The 25,933-nt window shown below is 36.2% G+C and overlaps 1 protein-coding gene and 1 pseudogene across 1 annotated transcript in view; one reads left to right on the top strand and one right to left on the bottom strand.

Moving 5' to 3' along the window:
* G2E3 (G2/M-phase specific E3 ubiquitin protein ligase) overlaps nt 1-18,011 on the top strand; it is a 52,228-nt gene extending 34,217 nt beyond the window's left edge. Inside the window, exons 11-13 of the mRNA XM_006835369.1 lie at nt 7,461-7,633; nt 16,877-17,067; nt 17,755-18,011. Coding sequence (XP_006835432.1) covers nt 7,461-7,633; nt 16,877-17,067; nt 17,755-18,011 — 621 coding nt within the window. The remainder of the gene's footprint in view (nt 1-7,460; nt 7,634-16,876; nt 17,068-17,754) is intronic.
* On the bottom strand, nt 15,249-16,068 carry LOC102822903 (annotated as a pseudogene).
* Nucleotides 18,012-25,933: the final 7,922 nt, after the last annotated feature.

Genomic DNA, 25,933 nt, shown 5'->3' with positions numbered 1-25,933 from the left:
ATCACAGCACTATTCACAAGAGCAAAAAATATGGAAACAACCTAAATACCCATCAATGGAAGAATGCATAAACACACTTTGATACATACACACAGTGGAATACTATGCAATGTTGAAGAGTAACGATGAATCTGCAAAATATCTCATAACATGGATGAACCTGGAGGATATTTTGCTGAGTGAAATTAGTTACAAAAGGACAAATATTGTAAAAGACCATTATTGTAAAAACTTAAGAAAAGGTTTTCATATTTAAAAGACATTCTTTGATGATTACCAGAGATGGAAGGTAGAGGAGAGTACTTCACTGGCTACAGGGTAGACACATGTTAGCTTGGGTGATTGTTGTTGTTTAGCGTCAAGTCGGTTCCGACCCATAGCGACCCTCAACAGGGTTTCTGAGGCTGTAAATCTTTACGGGAGCAGAAAGCCTCATCTTTCTCCCACGGAGCAGCTGGTAGTTTCAAACTTCTGACCTTGTGGTTCGCAGCCCGATTCGTAACCACTACGCTACCAGAGCTTGGTGATAGGGAGGGCAATATATAAGAAGGGGAGGGCAGCAGAAGAATGATGAAGACAAGTAAAGAAATGGAGGTATGCATGGACTAAAGGAGATGGAGGTAAATAGTGGTATATATATAACCTGGTGTGGCACTGAGGGATAATAATGTTCATGAATTTTCCTTTTCTTGACTTATTGTGAAGGAATATTAAGTTTCCTTTAGGTTACCCTGTAGTTTATTATTTCCCGTTTTTAAAAGTCTGTTTTATCTTGAAATCTACGTGACTTTATCATTTGGAATTCAATAACTATACTTTTACCTCTTTTTGCTTTGTAGTTATCTTCATTATTAATTGATATCTCTGATTCCCTGTTTTCAGTCTTGTAATTTTGTGGAAGACTGGTGTGATTCTATAGAATAAGTACAGAATTGCAAAAAGGCCTCCTAGAAAACCCTATACTGGGTCGCTATGAGTTGAAACCAACTCAGTGGCACTCAACAACAACAGTTTTGTTTTACTTTCGATACTTCTATATCTGGCTTGAATTTTGGGTGGTTTTGTGATGAATATGTCAATCTCCAGTTTTATTCTGCTGCAGCTAGTTCTCAGTCCAAAGGAGCCCCTTTAGTATTTTTTGTAAAGTTGACTTGGTTTTTACAAATTCCTTTAATGTCTGTTTATCTGGAAATGATCCAGTGTCACCTTTGTATTTCAGGGACAATTGTGCTGGGTATATGATTCTTTGTTGGCAGTTGTTTTCTTTCAGAGTTTTATATATGTCTCCCCATTGCCCTTGTGCTTACATGGTTTCGCCTGAGAAACCAGAACTTAATCCTATTGGTTTTCCTTTGTAGGTAACCTTTCCCTTTTTTTCCTGGAACTGCTTTCTGGATTCTTTCCTTGTCTATTATTTTAGAGAGCGTGATTCTATGTCTTGGTGATTTTCTTGCTGTGTCTATCCTGTTTGGGGTTTATTCACTTTTCTGATTGCTTATCTTCTCATTTTTCATGATGTTAGGGAAATTCTCTGCCAGCATCTCTTTGAATATCTTTTCTTTGCTTCTCTTCATCCCTTCTTTGTTCTGAAATGCTGCTCATCCTTAGGTTATTTCTTTTCATGTTGGCCCACATGAATCTTTGACTTTCTTCAGATTTTCCATTCTTTTTTTTTTTTTTTTAATTGTAGCTCACTAGTATTGATAGATTTATCTTCCAGGTCAGTAATTCTGGCTTCCATTGATTCAAATCTACTATGCTCTTTCAGTGTATTGTCCATTTCTAATATCTTAGTATTAATCTTCTGGATTTCTGTTTTCAGGTTTTGTATTGGCTTCAATCCTTTTTAGTTGTTTTGTTTGATTGTTTCTGTAGTGCTTTTCTGAATTCTTCTTTGTTTTCCTTGACCTTCCTTCTGTGAATCATTTGGTGAGGTACCCAAGTATCGTTTCCCTGAATTATTTTTCAGGTAGTTCAGTGCTTTTTTTCCCCTAAAAAACATTTTCTAGCTCTGTCCCTTGGTTGTTTGTTTGAGCTACTCTGTTTTGTTTCTTCATATGAACAGAAATTTCCGTTGTTTTGTGGTGGTGTATTTTTATTAAGTTAATTAATGTATGTTGGTGTATTCTGAGGCATTTACCAACTGTCTCCTGGTTGGTGTGATCAGGAAATGAGTTTGTGTCAATCTGTTTGTGAAGTTTAGTTCAGGGTTGATTTAGCAAATGTTGATTGTTGTCATTGATTTGGTGTATAACAGTTGGTATTGATCTAGCCCAATTGGTAGCGTTGTAGAAGATATGGCTGTGGTTGGGCAGTATGGTTGCAGTTACTTTCTCCTGTCAGATGAGGCAAGAAATGAAAACACAAACACAAGAGAGAAGGAAAGTAAACAAGCAAATTAAGCAAACAGCAGTTATAAAAAAAAAAAAGAATGAAAAACAACAGTAATGTCTTTCTCTCCACCAATAAATGGTATGCCTTTGCACCTCTTGCCTTCACAGCCTCCTGAGAAAGTTGTTGATTGTTCCGCTGTGCCTGTCTGGCCCATACAGATAACCAGTCTTTCCTTTCGTTTTTGTTGTTCTTACTCTACCCCATGCATCTGTTTATTCATTTCTTTTAGTGAGAGCTAGTCCACAGCTGACCTGGGCAAACTTTGCAGTATTGGAGCATTGCCTGCCCTAGTAGGGTTATTGTGGGTAGCTCCTCTCTCTTTCAATGGTACTCATAACCTCAGTGTTCACGTCTATGGGGCTCTGACATCTGGAAAATGGGAGCTTTCTTGGGGGTGTACGCTGGTGTAGGCTGTCTTTGTTTCTGCCAACCACAGGTAGGTTTCTGCAATGCAAATATGTTTTGTTGTCTTGGAAACTGCTCACAATGCTCAAGATGACTGTAGTGGTCTGGTTGTCGTCCACAGCTCAGCAATCACCTCCTCTTTTGCTCTGTCTGCTCAGGTCTTTCTCCCAGTAAGCACTGAATTCACTTCTCTATCCTTTCATCTGAATGTCAGAGTTCTAGGACTACCATCCAGTTTTCTGCTACCTTACTGCAGAGGGTCCCATAGCCTTTCTGCCTACTTTGTTATTTTACCCCACCTCTCCTTATCCTTTACGTCATCTTTTAGATGTGTTTAAAGTCATATGTTTCAATAAATGACTTCTCTTCCAGCCTTTTTTTTTTAAAGCTTTTATTATGAATTAAGTGGTAGTGTACATTATAGAAAATCAGTTTTGCACTCAACCAATTGTATTGTGTTTCATTGCAATGATTACAGTGCCCTCCATGTACCACTGATTAACAGTATTTGCCGCTATTCTCTCTTCAGCCTTTATTTTTAAAGTACCTAGTATAGATTCCAGACAAACTAGGAAGAAAGAGAAGCAGAGTATTTTGAATGTTTACTTACTGAAAACTTTATGAATAGCTGTGGAACACTGTCAGATAGCACTAGAATATTGAATAGTGCAGGAAGATGAGCCCTTCAGGTTGCAAGGCACTGAAAATACCACTGGGGATGAGCTGCTTCCTCAAAGTAGAGTTGATTGACTCTGATGACACGAATGGAGTAAAACTTTTGGAACCTTCATTTACTAATGGGGTACAACTCAAAATGAGGAAAAAACAGCTGCAAACATCCATTAATAATCATAGCATGAAATGTATGAAATATGAACCTAGGAAAATTGGAAGTTTTAAAAAATGAAATGGAGGGCATAAAGATCAGTATCCTAGACATTAGTGAGCTGAAATGGATTGATATTGGCCAGTTTGACTCTGACAGTTGCATGGTTTACTATGCTGGGAATAACAGATTTCAAAGGAATGTTGCATTCATGATGAATGTTTTTTCATCATGAAAAATTTTTTTTTAATTTATCTTGAAATATAATGCTGTTTGTTACTGGATAATTTTCATATATCTTTATGAACTATACTAGTCAATACCACTATTATTGAAATTTATGTGCCAGTCATTAAAGCTAGTAATGATGAAAATGAAGAATTATGCCAACTTGATCATACATGCAATCAAGATGTATTGCTAATTATTGACGATTGGAATGCAAATGTTAGAAACAAAGAAAAAGGAAAATATGGCCTTGGTGATAGAAATGATGCTGGAGATATGCATGATGGAATTTTGCAGGACCAATGACTTCTTCATTACAAATACCTCTTTTAAACAGCGTAAAACATGACTATACACATGGACCTCACCAGATGGAATTCACAGAAATCCAATTGACTACATCTGTAGAAAGAAGTAGCGGGAAAGTTCCATATCATTAGCCTAAACAAGGCTAGGGGCAAACTGTGGAGCAGATCATTAATTGCTCATATATAAGTTCAGACTGAAGCTGAAGAAAATTAAAACAAGCCCACGTGAGCCAAACTATGACCTTGAACATATCTCACCTGAATTTAGAGATCATCTTAAGAACAGATTTGATTCATTAGACAATATTGTGGGATGACATCAGGAAACCACACAGGAAGAAAACAAAAGGTCATTAAGAAGAAAAGAAAGAAGGAAAAGGCCAAATGGATGTCAGCGGATACTCTCAAATGAGTTGAGTGCTGAACAGAAAAATATAAAGGACAGCTCAGCTCAGGATGTCAAAGCAAAATATTAAAATGAACTGTGCAAAGACCTGGAATTAGAAATCCAAAACGGAATAACACACTCAGCATTTGTTTGACTGAAAGAACTAAGGAAAAAAACTAAACCTGAAATTGCATCATTGAAGGATTTGATGGGCAAAATATTGAATGAAGCAGAAAGCATGAAAAGTAGATAACAAGTCACTGCACTAAAAAGAAATGGTAGTTGTCCAACTATTTCAACAGGTAGCATGTGGTCAAGATCCAGTGGTACTGAAGGAAGACATCCAAGATGCACTGAATGCATTGACAAAGAAAAAGGCACCAAGAATTGATGAAATACATACAAATTGAAATCTTTCACCAAATGGATGCAGAACTGGAGGCACTCACTCATCTATGCCAAGAAATTTGAAGACAGCTAAGTGGTCAATATTTGATCCATATTTGTGCCCATTCCAAAGAGAGGTGAACCAATAGAATGCAGAAATCATCTGACAATTATCATTCATATCGAATGCAAGTAAAATATTGCTAAAGGTGAAAAATAGCTGCAGTAGTACATTGGCAGGGAACTGCCAGAGATTCAAGCCAGATCCAGACAAGGATGTGGAATAGGATATTGCCAACATCAGATGGATCATGGCTGTGAAAGCAGAGTATCAGAAAGATGTCTACCTCTGTTTTATTGGCTAGGCAATGGCTTTTGATTGTGTTGATTTTGACAAGCTATGGACAACATTACAGAGCGTGAGTACTCTGGAACACTTAACTGTGCTCATGAGGAACCTGTACATAAACCAAGAGTCAGTCATTCATAGGGCACAATGGGACACTGAATAGTTTAAAATCAGGAAAGGTGAGTGCCAGGGTTGTCTCCTTTCACTATGTTTATTCCGTCTGTATGCTGAGCAAATAATATGAAGTGCTGGATTATGTGAAGAAGAACGTTCATCAGAATTGGAGGAAAACTGAATAATAACCTGTGATATACAGATGATATAACCTTGCTTACTGAAAGTAAAAAGACTCAGAATACTTATTGATGAAGATCAAAGGCCCCAGCCTTCTGTATGGTTTGCATTTAGATACAAAGAAAACAAAAATCCTTACCATTAGGCTAATAAATAACATGAGTAATGAAGAAAAAACTAAAGTTGTTGAAGACTTCATTTTACTTGGATCAACCATTAACACTCATTGAAGCAGAAGTCAAGAAAGCAAATGATGCATTATGATAGTCAAATCTGCTGCACAAGACATCTTTAAAGTGTTAAAGAGCAAAAAAGTTAATCTGAGGGCTAAGGTATGTCTGACCAAAAGCCATGGCATTTTCAGTATCATCATACGGATGTGAAAGTTGGGTAGTGAATAAGGAAGACTGTAGAAGAATTGATGCATTTGAGTTGTGGTGTTAGAGAAGCATATTAGAAAAGCAAACAAATCTGTGTTGGAAGAGGTACAACCGGAATGATCCTTCGGAGCCTAGATGCCAAACTTCATCCCATACTTTCGACAAGTTATCAGGGTGGCCTAGTGCCTGGAGAAGGACATAATGCTTTTAAAGTGGATAGTCAGCAAAAAATGAGGAAGACCTCTGAGACGGACTGCCACAGTGGCAACAGCATTGGGCTGAAGCGCAGCAACGATTGTGAGATTGGTACAGGACAGCCACTGTTTCGTTCTTTTGTGCAGAAGTTCACTATGAGTCAGAACTAACAACAACATGATAATGTCATCACTTCACATATTGTCTTCCTCCACAGTGTTGAAAGAAAGTGTATCCCTATGAAGGTGGAATTCTAGATCAGGAAAATTTGATGTGTGATATTCACTTACCTCCTATTGGACAGGTCTCTGTCATGGGGTTATATCTATCTGCAAGGGAAATTTAGCTGTTTGCCTAAACTCGGGAGTAAGTGGGGGGTGATGTTAGATTGAGGTAACATGCACACAACTATTACTTTCTGACTATAAAAGTGTTACTTTGACCAGTGTCATCAGGAAAAACGTCTGAAATTTCAGCAGAGTTCTGAATTGATGAAAGAATCATATAAATGTGTGGGAGAAAAATATTTTAGAATGAATGGATAACAAGTAAATTTTTCATTCAAATGGACTGTTGACTACCTCGTGTATTTATGTTTCTCCCGCTATATCTTTGTTTATAAGCTAACCTATAAGAAAGTTTATTTCATGTTCAAGTATCTTGTTATATTATTTCCTGAAATATTCGCATTAAAATTTTATCCATCTTTAAAGTCTTTTGTGATATTTTCCTCAGGTTTATCCCTATTGCCTCTCTGGTGCTATACAATCTTATTATTGCAATTTTTTTTTTTTTTTTTAATGAAAGGGCTTCAAAAATTCATGGTAAAGTAGAATTAAAGGGTAATGCATTTTCCCCCATAAACTTTTGAAGCCCCCTCATATGTAAATAGGAGTCCTGGTGTGGCGTGGTAGGATAGCCGCTAGACTACTCACTGCAAGAGTGCAGTTCAAGTCCACCAGCCGCTTCTCAGACAGCCTACACAGGGTCGCTATGAGGTGGAACTGACTTGAGAGCATTTAACAGACAACAACAACATTAAATGATGTCTCCTGTTAAAGTTGCAAATGTAAAGTTGCATATACCCTAGGTTTTTCAAAAGAAAGATGTACATAGTGGTATTGTAGATGTATGTAATATTTGTTGAATATTGTTGGGTTTTCAAGCAGTTATTCTAGATAAATATTTTTTGGTATACTTTTCACTCCAGCCTGACATAGTCATTAATTGAATATAAGATACTGTATCATTGAAAATGTAAATGTTACTAGCTAGTAAAGCAGGTGTATTTTTCCTTTGATTACAGATAAAAACTGCAACAAATATGACTGACTTAAATTCAGTAATAAACGAATGCTATAACTATCTAGAAGTTACTGGTTGTCTAAAACTTGTAACGGTATTAAGTGATAAATATCACTTGATTAATGACATACTTTTCTACCATGTCATTAAGAGAGTCCAAGCACCTTTTGAAAGGTAAGTTATATGTTGTAAGTTATATGAAAAATTCTCTTAAATTACATGTTTGAAATGATTGTTGTTAAGTGCTATTGAGTCGATTCCAACTCATAGCTAGCTACCCCGTATAGAGTTTTCACAGTAGCTGGTGAGTTTGAAATGCCAACCTTGCAGTTCAAACTGACCTAGAGATTGAGTGCTTATCTTATGACACTACACCAGGACTGTTTTTAAAGTGATTCTTTTGCCGTTGAGTCGGTTCCGACCCATTGCAACCCTTTTATAGGGTTTCCTAAGAGCAACTGGTGAGCTTAAACTGCCAACCTTGTGGTTCAAACTGACCTTGCAGTCCAGTGCATTAACCCAAAGTGCCACACCACTAAAGTGATTAGTTGTCTTTTAATGTGAGATACAGTTGGTATTGAATATGTATTTAAAAATAAACCTTTTATAGATTGCTTTACTGTACCAAGTTATGTAAATATGTGATGTTTAATTGGGAAAGTAATCTTTACTTCAGTTTTTTTTTCTAGTTTATAATTAGTATTCTAAATAATTGTTTTAAAAATTCTTACATCATGAACCAATTATACATTTCCATCTCTACTCATTACATAACTATTTAGTGTCTATTGTCTATTGAGTAAGGTAAGTCAGTATGAACATTTTGTGATTAACAAGGTAGATGTGTTTCTTCTTGTTCTTCTGTAACTTAGTAGTATTCAAATCTTTTTCTAGTACCACTATTAGAAGAGTTTACAAACTTCTTTTATTCCCATGTACTCTTCTCTTTTTTTAATAACGGAAAATGCAAATATATACGAAAGTGGACAGACTAATATAACCATTTATATATTCACCACCTAGATCTTAGCATTTATGCACTTATTATGACCAATCTTATTATTTTCAAGCAAATACTGTACATCATGCATATCATCTCAAAAGTGAGCAACATAATATTTTTAATACCAATATCATTAACCTCTAGACTTAAATATACTTGATGTATTAAAAACCATTGTATTTATTATCCTTATTGAAATTCATATAGTCTCATCTTTGGCCTGTATAAACCTCTTTATGGTTTTTTTGTTTGTTTTTCCAGTTCTTTTGCTATGACTCTAAGTGGTCTTTGATAGCTTTCTTGCTAGCTAGTATGGCATAATGTTTCAGAACCATTTTGTAGATTTTGGCCTAAGGAATGCTTATGTCTTTTAATGGGAAATAGTATTTCAAAACCACAGTGTGGATTCTAGGAATCTTTTTTATTTTTGGCTAGGATGGCATTGTTTGTAGGTCTTTTCAGTGGATCCAAAATTAGGAGCAACAGTTTTTGTTTTGTTTTTATTGGTTGGAGTACATAATGACACTTTTAATTAGAATTTGCTGTTAAGAATTTTTATTTGGAAGCCAGGATGGTAAGACTTCATTTCTCATGATATCAAGAGGAACCAGTCCCTGGAGAAGGACATAAAGACATCATTCCTTAAGAGTGGAGGGTCAAAAAGAGAAAGGACACCCACCCACACCCACAATTAGATGGATTGGCACAATAGCAGCAGAATTGAACTCAAGCATACCAATTAAGAGGGTGATGGGGGACTGGACAGTGTTTCATTCTGTTATGCAGAAGGTCGCTGAGTTGGAATCGACTTGGCAGCACCTAAGAACAACAAAAAACCTTTATGAACTCCCACCAAACAACTTTTATCTAGATGTATCTGGGTGAAAACCGATGGGGAAAGATACTGGTGTAATATGATTTAGCTGTGAGTGATCGTTAACAGGGCTAATTCTGCTGAGTAGTCGATGTTTCCATCTTGCAAGTAACAGAATGAGCTATCTCAGAAGCAGAAAGTGAGGAAGTTAATCTCAGTACCATCAAAGAAAAAGAGCTAGGAATGGAGTGCTTCCTTTGAACCCCAAGATCTTTGCACATTGAACTTTCTCAATCCAGGAACAGAAAACTGAAACAACAGTGGAAAAGCAGAGGTGTGGCAGAGTAGCAGCAGTGACAAAAACAAGATAGAAAGCACCGGACAGAGCAGTGGGCTTCCTGGCCCACAGAGCAAGTGAAGCTAAGTGCCTTTGGGCAGAGTGAGATGCTGCTAGGCATTTAATTGGGGAACTAGGTTTGCTGATCCATGGAGCTAGAACTGAATGCCTTTGGAATGAAGCTTACAGTAGAGTAGAGTGTCCTTTGGGCATACATCAGCAATCCTGAAGGAGATTTGTAACTTTGTTCGAGCAGGGCAGAGGCCAGGCCAAGGGCCAGAGAGAGACCTGCCTGTGGGTACACCTTAGGAGAGACTGTCCTGATCCAAGAATTGTGCCCTGAGTATTGTTGGCCTTGAATTATAACCTGTTAACTTCCCTAATAAACCCTCTAATGGTGGCCATTGCACTCGATTATCAAACCCAGCCTACTAGAGAGGGCTATGGGAGGAATAGTTAGTGACATTTTTTTTTTTTTTTTTTGCACACCAAGACATATGGAGATTTCCTTGGGATAGAGGGCTCACAGATGTTGACAGGAGACAAAGACTTTCCCCAGACCTGACAGTCTTTTCCTATTGCTGACATCTGAATTCAGACTGTAGCCTACTACACTATGAGAAAATAAAATTTTGTTTGTTACATTCTACTTGTATGTTTTCTGTTACAGTTTCACTAGATAACTAAGACACTCTCCTTAATATTTAAGTAAATAAAAACTATATAGTGAAAACCATCTTTTAAAATAAATACCTTAGTCCTCAAAATGCTAGAGATAACGAAGCCAAAAGCAAAAGGGCCTAATCATATGAAATCAAAAATCCTCTCCTTACTCCATACTTGGGTGTGGAATCCAATCCATAGCAAGGAAATAAAGAAAGTAATTGTTTTGGAGAATGGTGATACTAATAGAGTAACAGCAAATGCAAATACATATACAATTGGCTGTGTAAGGAAATTTCTGTAACCCAAGACTAAAAGGAATGCTAAATCCTCATTGAAGAAGAGTTCTTAGTAAAAATGACATAAACGAGAATTAGACAGAGTAGAACATCAAGAATCTAGAAAGGTAGAAGATAGACCAGGTAGAGACTTTGAGACCTAAGAAATCACATAGCAACAGAAAGAGGAAATTCTAGACATTCTTACATAAATGAAAGCTAAGAGAATTTGTGGTCAGCAGATCTATCCTGAAAGAATGAATAGGAAGTTTTTGAAACAGAAGGCACAGTATAAAAGATGGATTCTTAGAGTGTGAGGAAGGAATAAAGAACAAAGAATTATAGAAATATGTTTTTATGTTTTCTTGAATTTTCTCAATTTAGTCTGATGGTCTAAGCCAAAATAATAACATTGTCAGTTGTTCTGGATATATGAGGACATATTTAGGAAATTACAATATTGATGGGACTGGCAAAGCTTCTACACTTGAGTCAAACTTGTAAAATAATGACAACATTAAATTGTGAATAGTTATACATAACTTCGAATCAAAGCAATATATAGAGATTCATTCCAAAATACTACTAATAAAAAATGGAATTTAAAAATCTACATAAGCTGTAAACTGTAAACTGATGATATATGGCGGGGATAATAATCAATGTAATGAAACAAACTATATGAATGGTTGAATGTGAAGCTGATGATGTGCCCTGTAAACTTTCACTCAATGCAAAATAAAAACATTTAATTAAAAAAAAAAAATCTACATAAGGTAACTCATAGGAATACAGTAACAATGAGAAAAAATAAACAAAAAACGACATGGAGTGAAAAGTTGGTGGAATGACAGTTTTTACTTCTTTGACATTTTTAATCAAGATAGTTCTATGCTAGATAAGCTGGCACCATAATATTAAACAGTTTATTTTCCTTGCTATTGAAAGGTATCTGTAGGTGGTTTATACTAGGTTGCTAACAGAAAAATGAGCAAAATTTTTAGAAAATTCGAAGGACTTGGTTATTAAGAATGGAAGAGGGAAGAGTTAAAGGGTGACCTTCAGATTTCTAGCAATGACAATTTAATGGGTAATGGGGCATTTTAATGTCAATAAAGATCCAGATTTTGGTAGTACAGTGATGAGCTTTCTTTTGGATTTAATAAATTTAGCTGCTTAGAAATCCTGCATATGGTACCCAGTAGTCTATGAGATCTATTTCTTATAGGGATAAAAATACATTCACCAAATGAGAGGGTGAGATTGCCTGAAATATGTATGTAAAGGGAGAAGAGAAAATGAAATTGGACATATCCTTGAGAGACAAGCATCAACATTTTTTTTTTAAGTTTTTATTGTAATTGAGTAATAGTTTTACATGGGAGAACATCAGCTTTACATTCATTGTGTTGTATTTCGTTTCATTGCAGTGATTACAATCCCCTGCATGCATCATCATTCAACAGCATTTGTTTACTTGTTTCCATTCCCTCTGGGGGTTTTTTGGGTGTTTTTGGATATACACCGAGTACTCAGGAATATAAAGCCATTCAAACAACCAAAGGGTATACCCTGGAAGCCTGCCCCCCTCCCCCCACCACCACCACCACCAGCACATAGCCCTTCTCTCTCCCTGAGCCCAGAGTCCCCAGCTGCTCCATCTCTCCATGTCATCGTCTCTGCCTCCATCTCTGATATTGCTGCTTCTCTGGATAGGGTCCCACACTCCACTCTTTTCCCTTGATGGTGCCAGGGTTCTCTGCTCCTGGACTATAAGATCAATCACTTCCCTCCTTTTGTTATAAAATATCTACCATTACATTTGTAATATTCACAATCAGTCCTGATAGCAATTATTCACTATTTATCTACATGGGTCTTACCCACATCTCCTTTCACCAGCCCCATCTAGACAGGTTGGAAACTGCTCAGTGGAGATTCTACCTTCCCCGGCACCCTCTGAAACTAAGCTCACTCTTGAAAGCTTGTAAGCCTGTCACTTTGTGACTTTCTAGCCTCCCCCCGCCCTATTTTTGGTAGCCAGTGTCTAAGTTGCCCATCCCTATCAACCCTGTGTACATAGGAGGTGGGAATGATCCTTGCTGTAAAGATTCGTTCCCTCTTTTAAACTATATCCGAAAGTATAGATCAAGTTCATTGAATTATAGCAGATTACACTTTTCTTCCTCTTCTTTCTTCCTCTAGCCGAGTTATGATCATACAGCCATTGAAACTAGGTCAGATGGGCACTATCTGCAAGTATGGGCATTCTTGTGCATCTCCCCTCACTTCTCATCGGCTGGATGCTTCACTCTCCACTCTAGTCCTCTGTGACTTACGTCCCTGTCCATGGGCTCAGGAGTCCCCAAGTCTTGCTATACTGCTGGCCAACAAGGTCTAAATCTACATTGACAGGAGTCTGTTGAATGTGGTCAGACTTAGCTCACAGCTTCATTGCTGTTTTTCCCCCACTTCCCCTTATCGGTAGACCAGCGTGGTCACCAGCAAGATTACACAAGCATCAACATTTAAGACAAAGTACAGAAAAAAGAAAACTGAGATAAACTGGAAAGGACTTACCAGCGAAGTAGTGTGGAAACCAGAAGAAGTGGTATCATAGAGTCCAATACTGTTTTTAAACGGAGGTAGTAAGTAGTATGGACTAACTAAACTTTCAAGCAGAATAAGGACTGTTGGGTTTGATGAGATCTGTTAGGATCTCGTGAGATGCACACAGGAGTAGAAGAGAAGTGAATAGGGCATAAAAGAAATGCAGACAGTGAATGTTGATAACCTTTAAAGTAGCTTGTCTAGAAAGGAAAATGGATAAAAGTGGTAGGTAGCTGGATAGAGAATTGAGTGGTGTTTTTACTTTATTCAAAAATAGGAAAAATAAGTAGAAAAGGGGATATTGATGGAAGATCAAGACCATAGTTAAGGTGTAAAACCAGTGTTTCATAGTCTTAGTTTTTTGTTTTTGTTTTTCATTTTTGATAATGTTACTTCTGTTATTTTCTTATTTGTGATAATTGAGTTTTAAAAATTTATATATTTTTTGTTACTTATACATGTTTTTTAAATTAGATTATTGATTTTTTTAGAAAAATGCTTTGATTAGTTAAATTAGTGCCCTGTCATGTATTCAATATCTGTGATATTTTCTATTTCCTTTTTTTTTGGGGGGGTTGGGGCGCGGTTAACACATGTTGAAAACTTAGTATGAATGTGAATCTCACTGTGTTCAATTCTGGTATAGTGCAAAGTTTGTTCATACTATTTTACATTTTTACAAACTCATCACTGGGGTTCACATACTTGCTATAAATTATTGGGAAAGAAATTCTTCAGATTCACATTTTTTTCCTACATTATTTCTAACATATAGATTTCCAGCTGAAGAGGAAAAAAATACTTATTATTTGTGAATCATCAAGTATATTTCAAAGATTCGTCCACTGCTTTCATCTAATAACTTCTGGGTTTTCATAAAATGCTGACATGATCATTGGAAATGTTTGTTTTTACATAACTAATCATTTTCAATTTTAGAAAATTTATAAGAAATCATCCCAAAGCTCAGAACAATCCAATTTTCTTTTAAACAAATTTCTTCTACAACAAATTAGCTATGCTAACTTAAAATGTATGCCAAGAAATCTTTCTCAAAACAAAGCAAAACCCAAGAACCATTACAGAAATCAAATAAAATATGTCAGTACTCATCGGCAAGTTGCTCGAAATTCCCATTCTATGGAGTGGTGCTTTCTATTTAAAAGAAACATTTTTTTCATGAAGCCACTTGAACAGAATTTAAAGCAAACCAGAAACATAAATTGCATAATAAAAAACAGTAAATTTGGAAGTAAAAACTGAAAGTACACTAAACCCATAAGACTGGAGTATTTCAAAGGACAAGGTTCCATGGAAGGTACAAAAAAGTTATAGGGTATCAAAGAAATAAATCATCTTGGCTCTTGGAGATTGAAGTATACAGTAGAGATGTATTCACTTTTTTTATGTGATTACAGATTTGAGACAGATTTCAGAAACTGAGGTGAAAATTTCAACAGATCAGTAAGATTGTCTACACAAAATTCCACGTATAGAAGGAGGAGCTGCGTGTGTGATCATGAGTGTGTGAGCAGGCACCCAGAGTGCTAGGCAGTGAGGGGCTCCTTCCGTTCCACAGCTGAGACTCAAACAGGAGCACAAGCTCCTCACACACAGGGTTTTTAAAAAATACGTATTTTTAAAACACAACCCTATTTTTTTAATTTTGGGATAAATATTATTATGCCATACTGATCTGTTAAACAACATCAGCCTGTCTCCTCTGGGCACTGTCACAAAACCAATAGTTGGTCATTAAGTTTAGTTCAAGGCTTTGAAATATGGCAACCTGTTTTACTAATACAAACAGACTCAGTACTTGAGAAACTGCCCCTGGGCTGGACTCCCACCCACAGGCTGTGATCACATTTTTCCAGAGCACAGGTCTGAGTGCAATGAATCCAGGTCAGATTTCAAGATAAGTAGCTACTCTTCCCACTTCGCTGTTCTTCCAGAAGTCAACTGTAGAGGCAACCCAATCAACATAGATTATTTAGGAAAAAATACCATCTTTGTCACAATCAATTATTTCTGATTTTCTTCCCAAATCGTGTTTATTCTTCAGAATCATTGGGTTTGAAAACTCAATCACTGTGTGGCTTTTCAGGAACACCCATAGCCAACTATCCTATATTTCTTACTGTTACACCTTCTGAGAAAAATATGCATAGGAGTCAAGAACGAATACACAGAAAATCTGGGGATGTATACTGATAAACTGATAAAGGCCATTATATACAAGAAACTGAGTTATCAGAGTGGCTAGAAATGCTATGGTAATTCCAAGCCCAGGACCACTTCTTGAGTGATCAAATGTTTACCACAGGCCCAAAGTGAGGGCTGCTAAAGTCAAAGACAACTGAACATTATTGGCAAAATCCAATTTAGCACTTTCGTGGTTGATGCAAATGAAAACTGCAATACAGAGTATTACACTGGCCCACTCTCTCTTAAACTTGTGGGGTTCTCCAAGGTGACTGTTGATGCAGGGGTAGAGTACACCTACAACAGCAGATGCTTTCCCCACAAAAGGGAGGAACCCACCAGGCAGAAGAAAAGACTGTGGCAATTATTTCTTCAGGGAAAAGTATCTGTAGCAGGTTGAGCACCAGGGCCAGGACAACTGCAACTGAAAACAGCACATGGCTCCTTTACACCAAGTGGTGATGCCAACTGTTAGTGTGGCTGTTGCTACTGCTGCAACTGTGACCACTCACACTAGTGTTCTGGGGGCTGCTCGGGGCACTGGAGTTGGTCCACCAGCACAGAGAGACTGGAAGCAGATGAACTCATCATCACTCCTGCTTTTGCTGCCAGCCATTCCGCGCTGGTTCTTGGGTGTTTTTTGTACCTCTCGCTGGCAGGGCAGGAACAACTCCACAAGTGATTGTCTAATCTGGGCATAATTGCCCACCACAATCTGAGATAAGTTTCCTGTCTGAGGGGACCCACCAGTGGGCTGTGCGTGACACAGGAGGCAGGGTTGCGAAGAAGGAGTTGCGACCAGAACTTGCCTCAGAGTTTCCCCTCTCATTTTGTTTTGTCTTTGTTAATTTCTTATTATTTTTGTTAGTGCCGTCACATTGGTTCTAACTCAGCAACCCTGTATAGGATTTTCTAGGAGCAGCTGATGGGCTTGAACCGCATACCTTTTGGTTAGCAATCCAGTGCTTATCCTACAGCGCCACACCAGGATTTGTTGTTAAGTGCAGTAGAGTCTATTCCAACCCATAGTGACCCTGTATAGGGTATCCAAGGAGCAGCTCGACCTTGCGTTTCAAATGACTTTGCAGTCTGACGCATTACCCCACAGCACCACACCAGGAGCCATACGTAAATTAAAAATTTTTTAATGTGGTTAAGAGTCATTAGTCTTTTGCTTTATCGTCTCTTGGAAACTTTATTTTTATATTTAACATTGAAATGTAAAATTCTTGTTTCCTCTCAATAAAAGATTAATAGCTTAATTTTAAAACTACAAAACAAAAACAATAAATTAGTTATATTAATTTTTAGAAGTGTCATATGATCTATTAATTTTTTTTTTTTTTTAACATCTTAAGTAAATATGAGATAGATGTTTGGCCTTTTAAAAATCATTAGATGTTTTTGAAAAATGTCAGGTAAATTTACTTGGCATATTAATTCCTTATAGTAATATTTAACGTGTATGAATGATGGCTCATTCCTTTTTTTTTTCCTCCCCCTTAAGCTTTAAGCAGGGTCTTAAAACTCTTGGTATATTGGAGAAAATTCAGACTTATCCAGAAGCATTTTGTAGCATCCTCTGTCATAAACCTGAGACTCTTTCTGCAAAAGTCCTTAGTGATCTTTTTACAGTCCACACTTTATCTGATGTACAAGCTTTGGGATTTTGGAACACTTACTTACAGACTATTGAGGGTATGTGGATATTTTATTTATTTATTTTATTTAACTGTCTCAGAATGTTTGTTGAACAGTATTTGTTTCCTTGAATATGGTCTTTTCATGTTAATAATACTGTCATCTTCCAACGCCAAATTTAAAAACAATTTTTAAAAAAGCGGCATAGAATACAACATAAAACAGTCTTCTATCTTATTTCATCTTTCTCAATTTTAAGTTAAATTGAATTGTTTATGTATTGGTTAGGACTATGACTATGATATTAAAAGGATGTTTAATAGAATGAAAACGAACTTTCAGTTGAAATTGTATTTTGCTATTTTGTTTTTTCACTTTTGACACCGATTGGTTTATCTTTATATAAAACATTTATAAAATAGTGGTGGCTTATACTTACAAGTGATTCACAATTATTTTAAATATTTTATCCCCAAAAGATGGAGTTTTAAAATCCTATTGAGCACCTACGACTATATGATAATTTTATGTTAGAGAGGGCATTCACATAAACGGAGTAGTTAGACTAAATGATTTTAAGGGTCCCTCTTTTTGAGAACCAAATAAACATTTATCAGATGTACTGGTTGCCAAAAATGAATGTGGGAGTTGCTACATTCTAAAATTTCCAGTCTAATTGTGTAAGAGGGTGATGGTATCAGATATAACATGGATTTATTGTCTTTTCTTGTGGTAAACTTTCAGGTGGTAAATCTACAACAACAATGGAAGATATTCTTATTTTTGCAACTGGTTGTAGTTCCATTCCACCTACTGGATTTAAACCCACTCCTTCAATTGAATGCCTGCATATGGATTTTCCCATTGGAAACAAGTATAACAACTGTTTAGCTCTTCCAATAACCAATACATATAAAGAATTTCAAGAAAATATGGACATTACTATAAGAAAGACTCTAAGACTAGAAAAGGAAGAAATGTCTCACTATACTGGACATTAAAATATTCATTTGAACAAAGTAATGCTTCTTTAAAAGCTGCTATTGATACTTTCTGTTGTTTCAGAAATCTGGCCATCATCACTTTTGAACAAAGTCTTGGCTCAATAAAATTTGTCATATGAACATAAAGGAATGTTTTGACTGTGTAAGATTTTTAAAAATTTGGTTTTGTTAAGATGTATTTTTCCAACTTGGTGGTATATTCTATTTTCTTAATAGACATGATTTGCTTTGTAAACTTTGTAAACTGCTATCTGAATACTTCTAGAATGACTGAACAGACTTTTAAGTATAGTTGTTGTTAAGTGCTGTCCAGTCAGTTCTGACTCATAGTGACCCTATATAGGGTTTCCGAGGAGCGGCTGGTGAGCTTGAACTGCTAACCTTGTGTTTCAAATTGACCTTGCAACCCAATACATTTACCTGCAGCGCCATGCCGGTATAGTAGTAAATTATTAGCTATAAGATGCCACAGTAGTTGTTTGTTTTAAACAATTACCAAAGTAACACTTTTTCAGATCTTAAAGCATTAAATAGAGAGGTTAACTGGTTAAGTACTGTTACATTATGCATGTTTTTCAGGATGCTACCAAGATGGTTGTCAAAAATGTCTAAGATTACTGATATAGATTAAACTAACCCTCACTACAGTTAGGTTTATACCCTAATGTTGTTGTTATTAATGCCGTCAAGTTGCTTCAGCCCAATAGCAACCCTTTATAGGGTTTCCAAGGAGCAGCTGATGAGCCTGAATTGCTGACTTTGCAGTTCAAACGGATTTGCAGTCTTAACCCATTATGGGTGCATTAACCCATAGAGCCACACCAGGAATCCTTATACCTAATAGAAAGTATTAAATAAAAAGTAGACCTTCTGGAATCTATAGGCATTGAATAGGCTTTAAAAAAAAAACATTTCTGAGGTAGATGCTGTAGTCGAAAAAATTTCTAAGAAAGTGAGTCTTCTTAAAACCTTGGGTTTGACCATAAGATTTTTTTTTTCTATGTGCCATGTGTATGATATTAAATCAGAGTATATCTAATGTACAATTATCTTAGTTATCTGAATGATCTCTAGGTTGCTATGTGGCAGGTTTGCCTATATGATATTTATTATCAAGATGATTGTATGATAGGTAATCTGACACCATACATTATACAATGATATTCTTTGTTCTTGAAAGATCTATGTTAGTACTATTCCTATATAGTAGAAATAAAAATTTAAAAATACAAAATGAAAAAAACAACTAATTTTACCACACAGAAATAGCTAATGTTTGTATATGTCTTTCTACAAACTCTTTAAATATATTTCCTTTCTAAACTCGTTAACAAAACATATTTACATTTTTATTAAAAATTAATGCTACTAAAAGTCAAAAGAAAACCTAATTATAACAAGATAGGTAATAAAAAATATTGAGGACATTCCAATATGTAATAGTCATGTTCCACTTGCAAAAGAAGAATGTGGAAAAACGCCTAATCTTTTATCAAAGATATGAAAAAATAAAACAGTTTTTAACTAAAGTCAATAATGAATTTTGGAAGGTAAAATATTCTGTTTTAACTACATTTTGGTTGATATACAAAGTGTATATCAACTGTCATTTTATCCTTCCTAAGAAACATCCTTGTATTATTGCTATCTTCAAAGGTAAACAGTGATTTTATATAGGTGGTGGTGGTTAAGTGCTGTCTTGTCAGTTCTGACCCACAGCAGCCCTGTGTAGGGTTTCTCAGGAGTGACTGAACCACTGAGCTTGCGGTTTAAACTGAGCTTGCAGTCCAGCATATTATATCCTGCAGCGCCACACCAGAATACCTTAATACGAAAGGGAAATTCAAACAGCAGAATCATAATGTAATTTAAAAAAACAATGGCTCCCACATCTTTTCCAGGTTATACTTATTAACAGGCAAAGCAAATTATAAACTTTAACCTGTAATTTTTAAGAAGGACTTTCTTTGTATCATGATAAACTATTGGATTATTGAAAATAAAATGATGATCAAAAAATTTGAATACCTAATAAAAACTTCAAACTTACCATTCAACTTCTATTCCAAGCATATTGACAAGCTGGATATTTTATTCCTTAACTTACTACCTAGTTTTTGTAAGCCTTAAAAAACCATTTAGCCAATCCAAACCAAAAAGCCTAATTAAAACAATTCCCTATTTGTAGTTTTAATTTCCTCTAGTGTGATACTTAGGGTAGCACTGGTGGTGTAGTGGGTTACTTGTTAGTCTGCTAATCACAAGATCAGCAGTTCGAATCCAGCGGCTTCTCCATGGGAGTAAGATGAGGCTTTCTGCTCCTGTAAAGATTACAGCCTTGGAAACCATATACACAGGGTTGTTATGAGTCAAAATGGACTCAACAGCACCCAACAAAAATAGTGTGGTAATTGAAACTGCTAATACAAAAACATTTTTTGGGGAGAATGGGGGGCATGGTATGCTTGGCTTGGCTCAAACTAAAAACAGTATTTCAACTCCTTGTTTCACTTATTTATAGGCATCAGGGCCTTAGGGATAAGACTGTATGTAAATAATACTTTAGGAAAATACAATGTGAAGATAAATATTCATATTGCAAAGTGAGTTCTGATTGAAGGATGTTCCAATATATAAATTTTAGATTAATCTGTATAGTCAAATCATATCAGAGACACATATGTTATTTTCTACAGTGTTAACTATTTTAAATGGTTGTCATTATGATTGTTGTTTGCTTTATCCAATCCACAAGTCTTATTGACATTGAATTTTTACAAATTAATTATGTTATAAGCCTTTATAATGTATATATGTATATATATTTCTTAAGTATTTTAATCATCTAAATACCATATATTATAAGCTTTTTTTTCTATTTCTCTTAATGAGGAAAACCATAAATTGGCTGATAATGCATGTATACTGTTAGTTGGTTTTGGTTAGTTCATATTTGTTTTAAAAAGGTTTTAGGTGTTGAAACTTCATCTTAAGATCCATTTTTCAGTTCTATACTACTCTTGTATTTAGTCATTTGTACTGTTTTTGTACTTGATCATTGTCATTTATTCTTTAAAATATCTCACCAGAAACTAGCTGATCTTATGCTTTGTAGTATTTTGTTTCTATATAAACATATATGTTTCTACATAAGAAAAAAAGCCGTTTTTGCTTGTGTTAAGTAAAAAGCCTTCATTTGATTACCAACCAAGAATTCAGTAGAAGCATATTATGTTTATATGTGTACACACCTACAAAAAGTTCATGGAAAAAATAGTTAAAGACTAATGGAATTTTTCTATGAACTTTTTGAAACTCCTCTGTATAAATGTATATATGTATGTATGTATATGTGTATGTACACAAACACAGGTTAAGTCAAAAGTATTGCTACTAAGATTCTAGTTCATATATTGTTAAGTGCCTTCAATTTGGTTCCGATTCATAGTGACCCTGCATAGGGTTTCTGAGGAGCTGCTGGTGGGTTTGAACTGCCAACCTTGCAGCTCAAACTGACCATGTGGTCCAGCGCACTATCTTGCAGCGCCACACCAGAACTCCATACACAGGTTAATCCAACAAAACCTATTCAGACATGTCTCTTAGATCAGTCGATGGCAGCAGACAAATTTTCTTAGTAATATACTTGTCTTGGTCTTCTTAGGGTTCCTGTTTTTTAAAAAGAATGGTTTTTGTGCCATGGATAAAGATCATTTTGAGGTCAGGGTTAATGTGAAATTTTTAACAAAAATGGGTATCTTCCCAATTTATTGAAAGTTTGCAACAAGTTTATGAGAAAGCTGCCCCACACAGAACATCACTTTTTAGAGGGATCAAGTATTTTAAGGAATATCGAGAAGACCTCAGAAAGGAGCAAAGATATGGCAGATCATCAGCCTTGATGAATGAAGAAACTAAATTTCTTACTGCCATCTCAAAACTGTTGGAAGATAACCTTAGAGATTATCATTGATGTGATAGCCTCTGAAGTTAGGATCTCATGTAGGTTGGCAATAGTGAACATCTTGACCTCAGCAAGCTTTCAACTCCATGGGTGCCAATGGTATTGCTGGAAGATCAGCTAGTTCAAAGAGCTGATTTTTCAGTCAAGTCTTTAGGCAAGGTCTAAGCTAATGAAGATAATTTTATGGAAGGAACTGTAACCAAGATAAATCTTGGATTTACCAATACCATCCACAGAGCAAGGTTCAGTCATAATTGTGGCTTCTGTGGGAATCTGCTAGACCATTTTCATTCAAGGTGGAGGTCATCTCAGAACATTATGGTGACTATTTTAGGGACTCCAAAGGAGTAATCATAAATAAATTTTATCAAAGAATGCATGATGATTGAAGTTTTAAGAAAAATGAATATTGCACTGATGTGAAAATATCCAGGGAAGCTCTGCTGAGGAATTTTTCCCCATCGCAACATTACACCTATTCATTCTTCAAGGGTGGCCGGGACTGTCCTATGAGAATTTTGTTGAGAAATTGTACCCAGTTCACTTTACAGTCCTGACACTGCCCTGCAAGATATTGTTTCTAAAACTCAAGAGAACATTTAAAATGACTATGATTTGAGTTACTGAAGGATGCCAAAACAGCCATTTTACATGGTATAAGTTGGAAGAGCACAGAATTCTTCAGGGAAGGTTAAGAGAGACTCCAACATGGCTTTCAGAAATGCATAGAGCAAGCTGGAGGTGATGTCAAGAAACAAAAGCTTCATATTTTGTTATTTTTGTTTAATAAAGGTTTCTAAGATTTTGTTGCAATACTTTTGACACTGTGTGTGTAATATATATGTGTGTGTGTGTGTGTACATATGTATATATTGTTATGTGCTGTCGAGTTGGTTCCAACTGATAGCAACCTGGTATAGGGTGTCCAAGGAGTGGCTGGTGAGCTTGAACCCCCGACCTTGCTGTTCAAACCAAATATATTTTTATCCACAGTGCCATGCCAGGACTCCATGTATATATTTGTATGTAATCAGAGTGGTCCTATGGGACAGAGTAGAAATGCCCCATAGGATTTCAGCAAGTCTTTTAATCCTGCAGAAGGAGTCCTGGGTGCAGTGATTAAGCATTTGGCTGCTAACCAGGTCAGCAGTCCAAACCTAACAGTCATTCCTAGGGAGAAAGATGAGGCTGTCTATTCCCATAACAGATTGTTTGCAGTCTCAGAAACCTTATGGAGCAGTTCTGTTCTGTTCTATAGGGTCACTGGGAGTTGGTAGTGGATTTGGGTGAAGAGTTTCTCTCTGGAAGCCATGGCAGATTCACACCACAGCCTTTTGTTTAGCATCTGAGCCCATTTTAGCTAGCAGGGCTCCTTTTAACTGAAACTACTAAATGCCAAGCAAAGGAAATTTAACAGATACATTTTGGTGATATTATGCCTTTAGCAATTCAGTCATTACAAGAAAATGGTCAGAAAATTATTATTTATGATATATAATCCAGTCACTATGGGATACAGTCACTGACACTTAAATTTTATTTAGTGTTTTATTATTACTTTTACAATAATCTATTGAGCTAATTTTTTACGCTCAGACTATAATACAATATAAAGTATAAGAACACATGATGGAATATTTGAATGTATTTTTATCTATAATTTAGGAGAATTTGGATTGCATCATAAAGAATCAATGTAATAATTATTTTTCAAATTTCCAAATTTATTCCAGTAACTACTTTATGCCAGATATACTAAGTGATAGTTTCTGTGTCAGCCTATTTTTTTCTTTTTAAGACTTCCACATGTAACCAAAGAGCATGGCACTGTTAACACAATGAAGTTTTCTAAATGTGTTTATGCTATTAAATGTGAAGTGCTTATATAAACGAAATACAGAACAAGCGTAATATTCATAGAAAACTGAGTGGAACAGGTACATGATGATCTTATCCTCTCCACATTTGAAAAGTCCTGTAAGTAGTTGTTGGCTCTCATCCACGAACCTCTCTGGAATGAGATGTTGAAATTACTCCCTAAGGTAAAAATAAAATAGCTTGCCAAGGTAAATTAAAACTAAAAATTTGGATAGTAAAGTCAGATAACACTCAAAAAAGAGAGCCATAGTGGTGTAATAGGTTATGTATTAGGCTGGAAACCTCTATCAATAGTTCGAACCAACTTGCCACTCTGCAGCTATCTACTGCAAGGATTTACAGTATCGTCTTGGTAACCCAAGCAGTTCTACAGTTGGTTGGCTCCTTTGACCCATTCAGGTAAAACAACATAAGTGAGATCATTTTGGTATTAGATTTACAGTAGTGCTTTGGAGTTGCTAAAGTCAGAATTGACTTGGTGCCAGTGGGCATTGGCAACACTCTGAAGCCATCAATTATTGTTTTTGCATTTGAACACATTACAAATACCTTAATATGCCTCAGCCTCACAGAGCCTCTGTCTGCTACCACTGTAATACTGGATATGCTTTTCTATCAATCTATTGCCCAGATTGTGCATTCCTTGGTCAAAATGTATTTCATATGCATATATTATATATATAAATGTTAAACATTTTTTGTTTTAAAATGATGTATATAGTTTTGGAAGGAGTCGGTGACGGACTAAAATGGTTACATGATCATTTGCATTTAAAAGTGGATAAGTGCTGTCACGAGGTTCCAATTCAGTTGACCATGTATAGTGTTTCCAAGGAGTTTGGCTGGTTGGTTTGAACCACAGGCCTTGTAGTTAACAGTCCAATGCTTATCCTACAGTGCCACACCAGCACTCCACATTTTAAAGTGGTGGTGGTTATGCGCTGTGGAGTCGATTCTGATTTATAGTGACCCTGTATAGGGTTTCTAAGGCTGTAAATCTTTACAGGAGCAGAAAGCTTCATCTTTCTCCCACTAAACTGCTGGTAGTTTCAGACTGCCAACCTTGAGGTTAGCAGCCCAACTCGTAACCACTGCGCTACCAGAGCTCCTTGCATTTTAAAGTAGAAGTACCTAAATGACCAAGGTTGGGCTTTAAGATATTGGGAGGTGGGAAAGCCTATAATAAATTATGTTCCGTGGCAACTATGGAATGAAGCACAAACTGTCCATTATGAAGGACTCTTCAACAAATTAGATAAATATGTTATCTAGTTTGTTGAAAACTCCTTCAGCTTCATAAAAATAAATGGTTTTGATTTGATAATGAGAAGATAGTGTTTTATTATAGAAAAATTTTTATTAACTATAGAATGTTAAATTTTTGAGTTACAGAATCATTTCAGAATTTGTTGCAGCTTCATAATGAACATTCAACAGTTAATGCAATGTCATCAGTAAACTATTAGACATTTAGAAGATGAATTGTTATCATGTACCAATTTTGATGTGCAATAAAATATGCATCAAATTAGAAAATGATATTGGATATATATTTGTGATCACATGACTCTCTCTACTACCCTTAGACTCAAATCCAAATCCACTGTCAGACAACTCACAGCAACCCTGTAACGGATTTTTAAGGATATAAGTCTTTATGGACCCAGGAAACATCAAGGCAAGTGGTCGGGTCCCCTCAGTGCAAACCCCCTTCCAAGACTAAGACTCAATGGGAATATACACTCTGATTGGTGACCACGCTCATCACTGATAAGGGGAAGTGAGGGAAAAACAGCAATGAAGTGGCGAGCTAAGCCCTACAATGTTCAATAGACTTCTGTGAACCTGGGTGAAGACCTGGTTGGCCAGCAGTGTAGCAAGACCTGGGGACTCTTGGGCCCAGAGTCAGTGACATAGCCACAGAGGACTAGAGTGGAGAGTGAAGTGTCCAGCTGATTAGGAGAGAGGGCATATGCACAAGAACACCCACACTTGGAGATAATACCCACTTGACCTGGCTTCAATGACTGGATGATCAGAGCTCAACCAGAAGAAGAAAGAAGAGGAAAAAAAGAGT

Source organism: Chrysochloris asiatica, unplaced genomic scaffold (genome assembly GCF_000296735.1).
Source record: "Chrysochloris asiatica unplaced genomic scaffold, ChrAsi1.0 scaffold00017, whole genome shotgun sequence".
Taxonomy (NCBI): domain Eukaryota; kingdom Metazoa; phylum Chordata; class Mammalia; order Afrosoricida; family Chrysochloridae; genus Chrysochloris; species Chrysochloris asiatica.
This window is presented reverse-complemented; position numbering and strand designations above follow the sequence as displayed.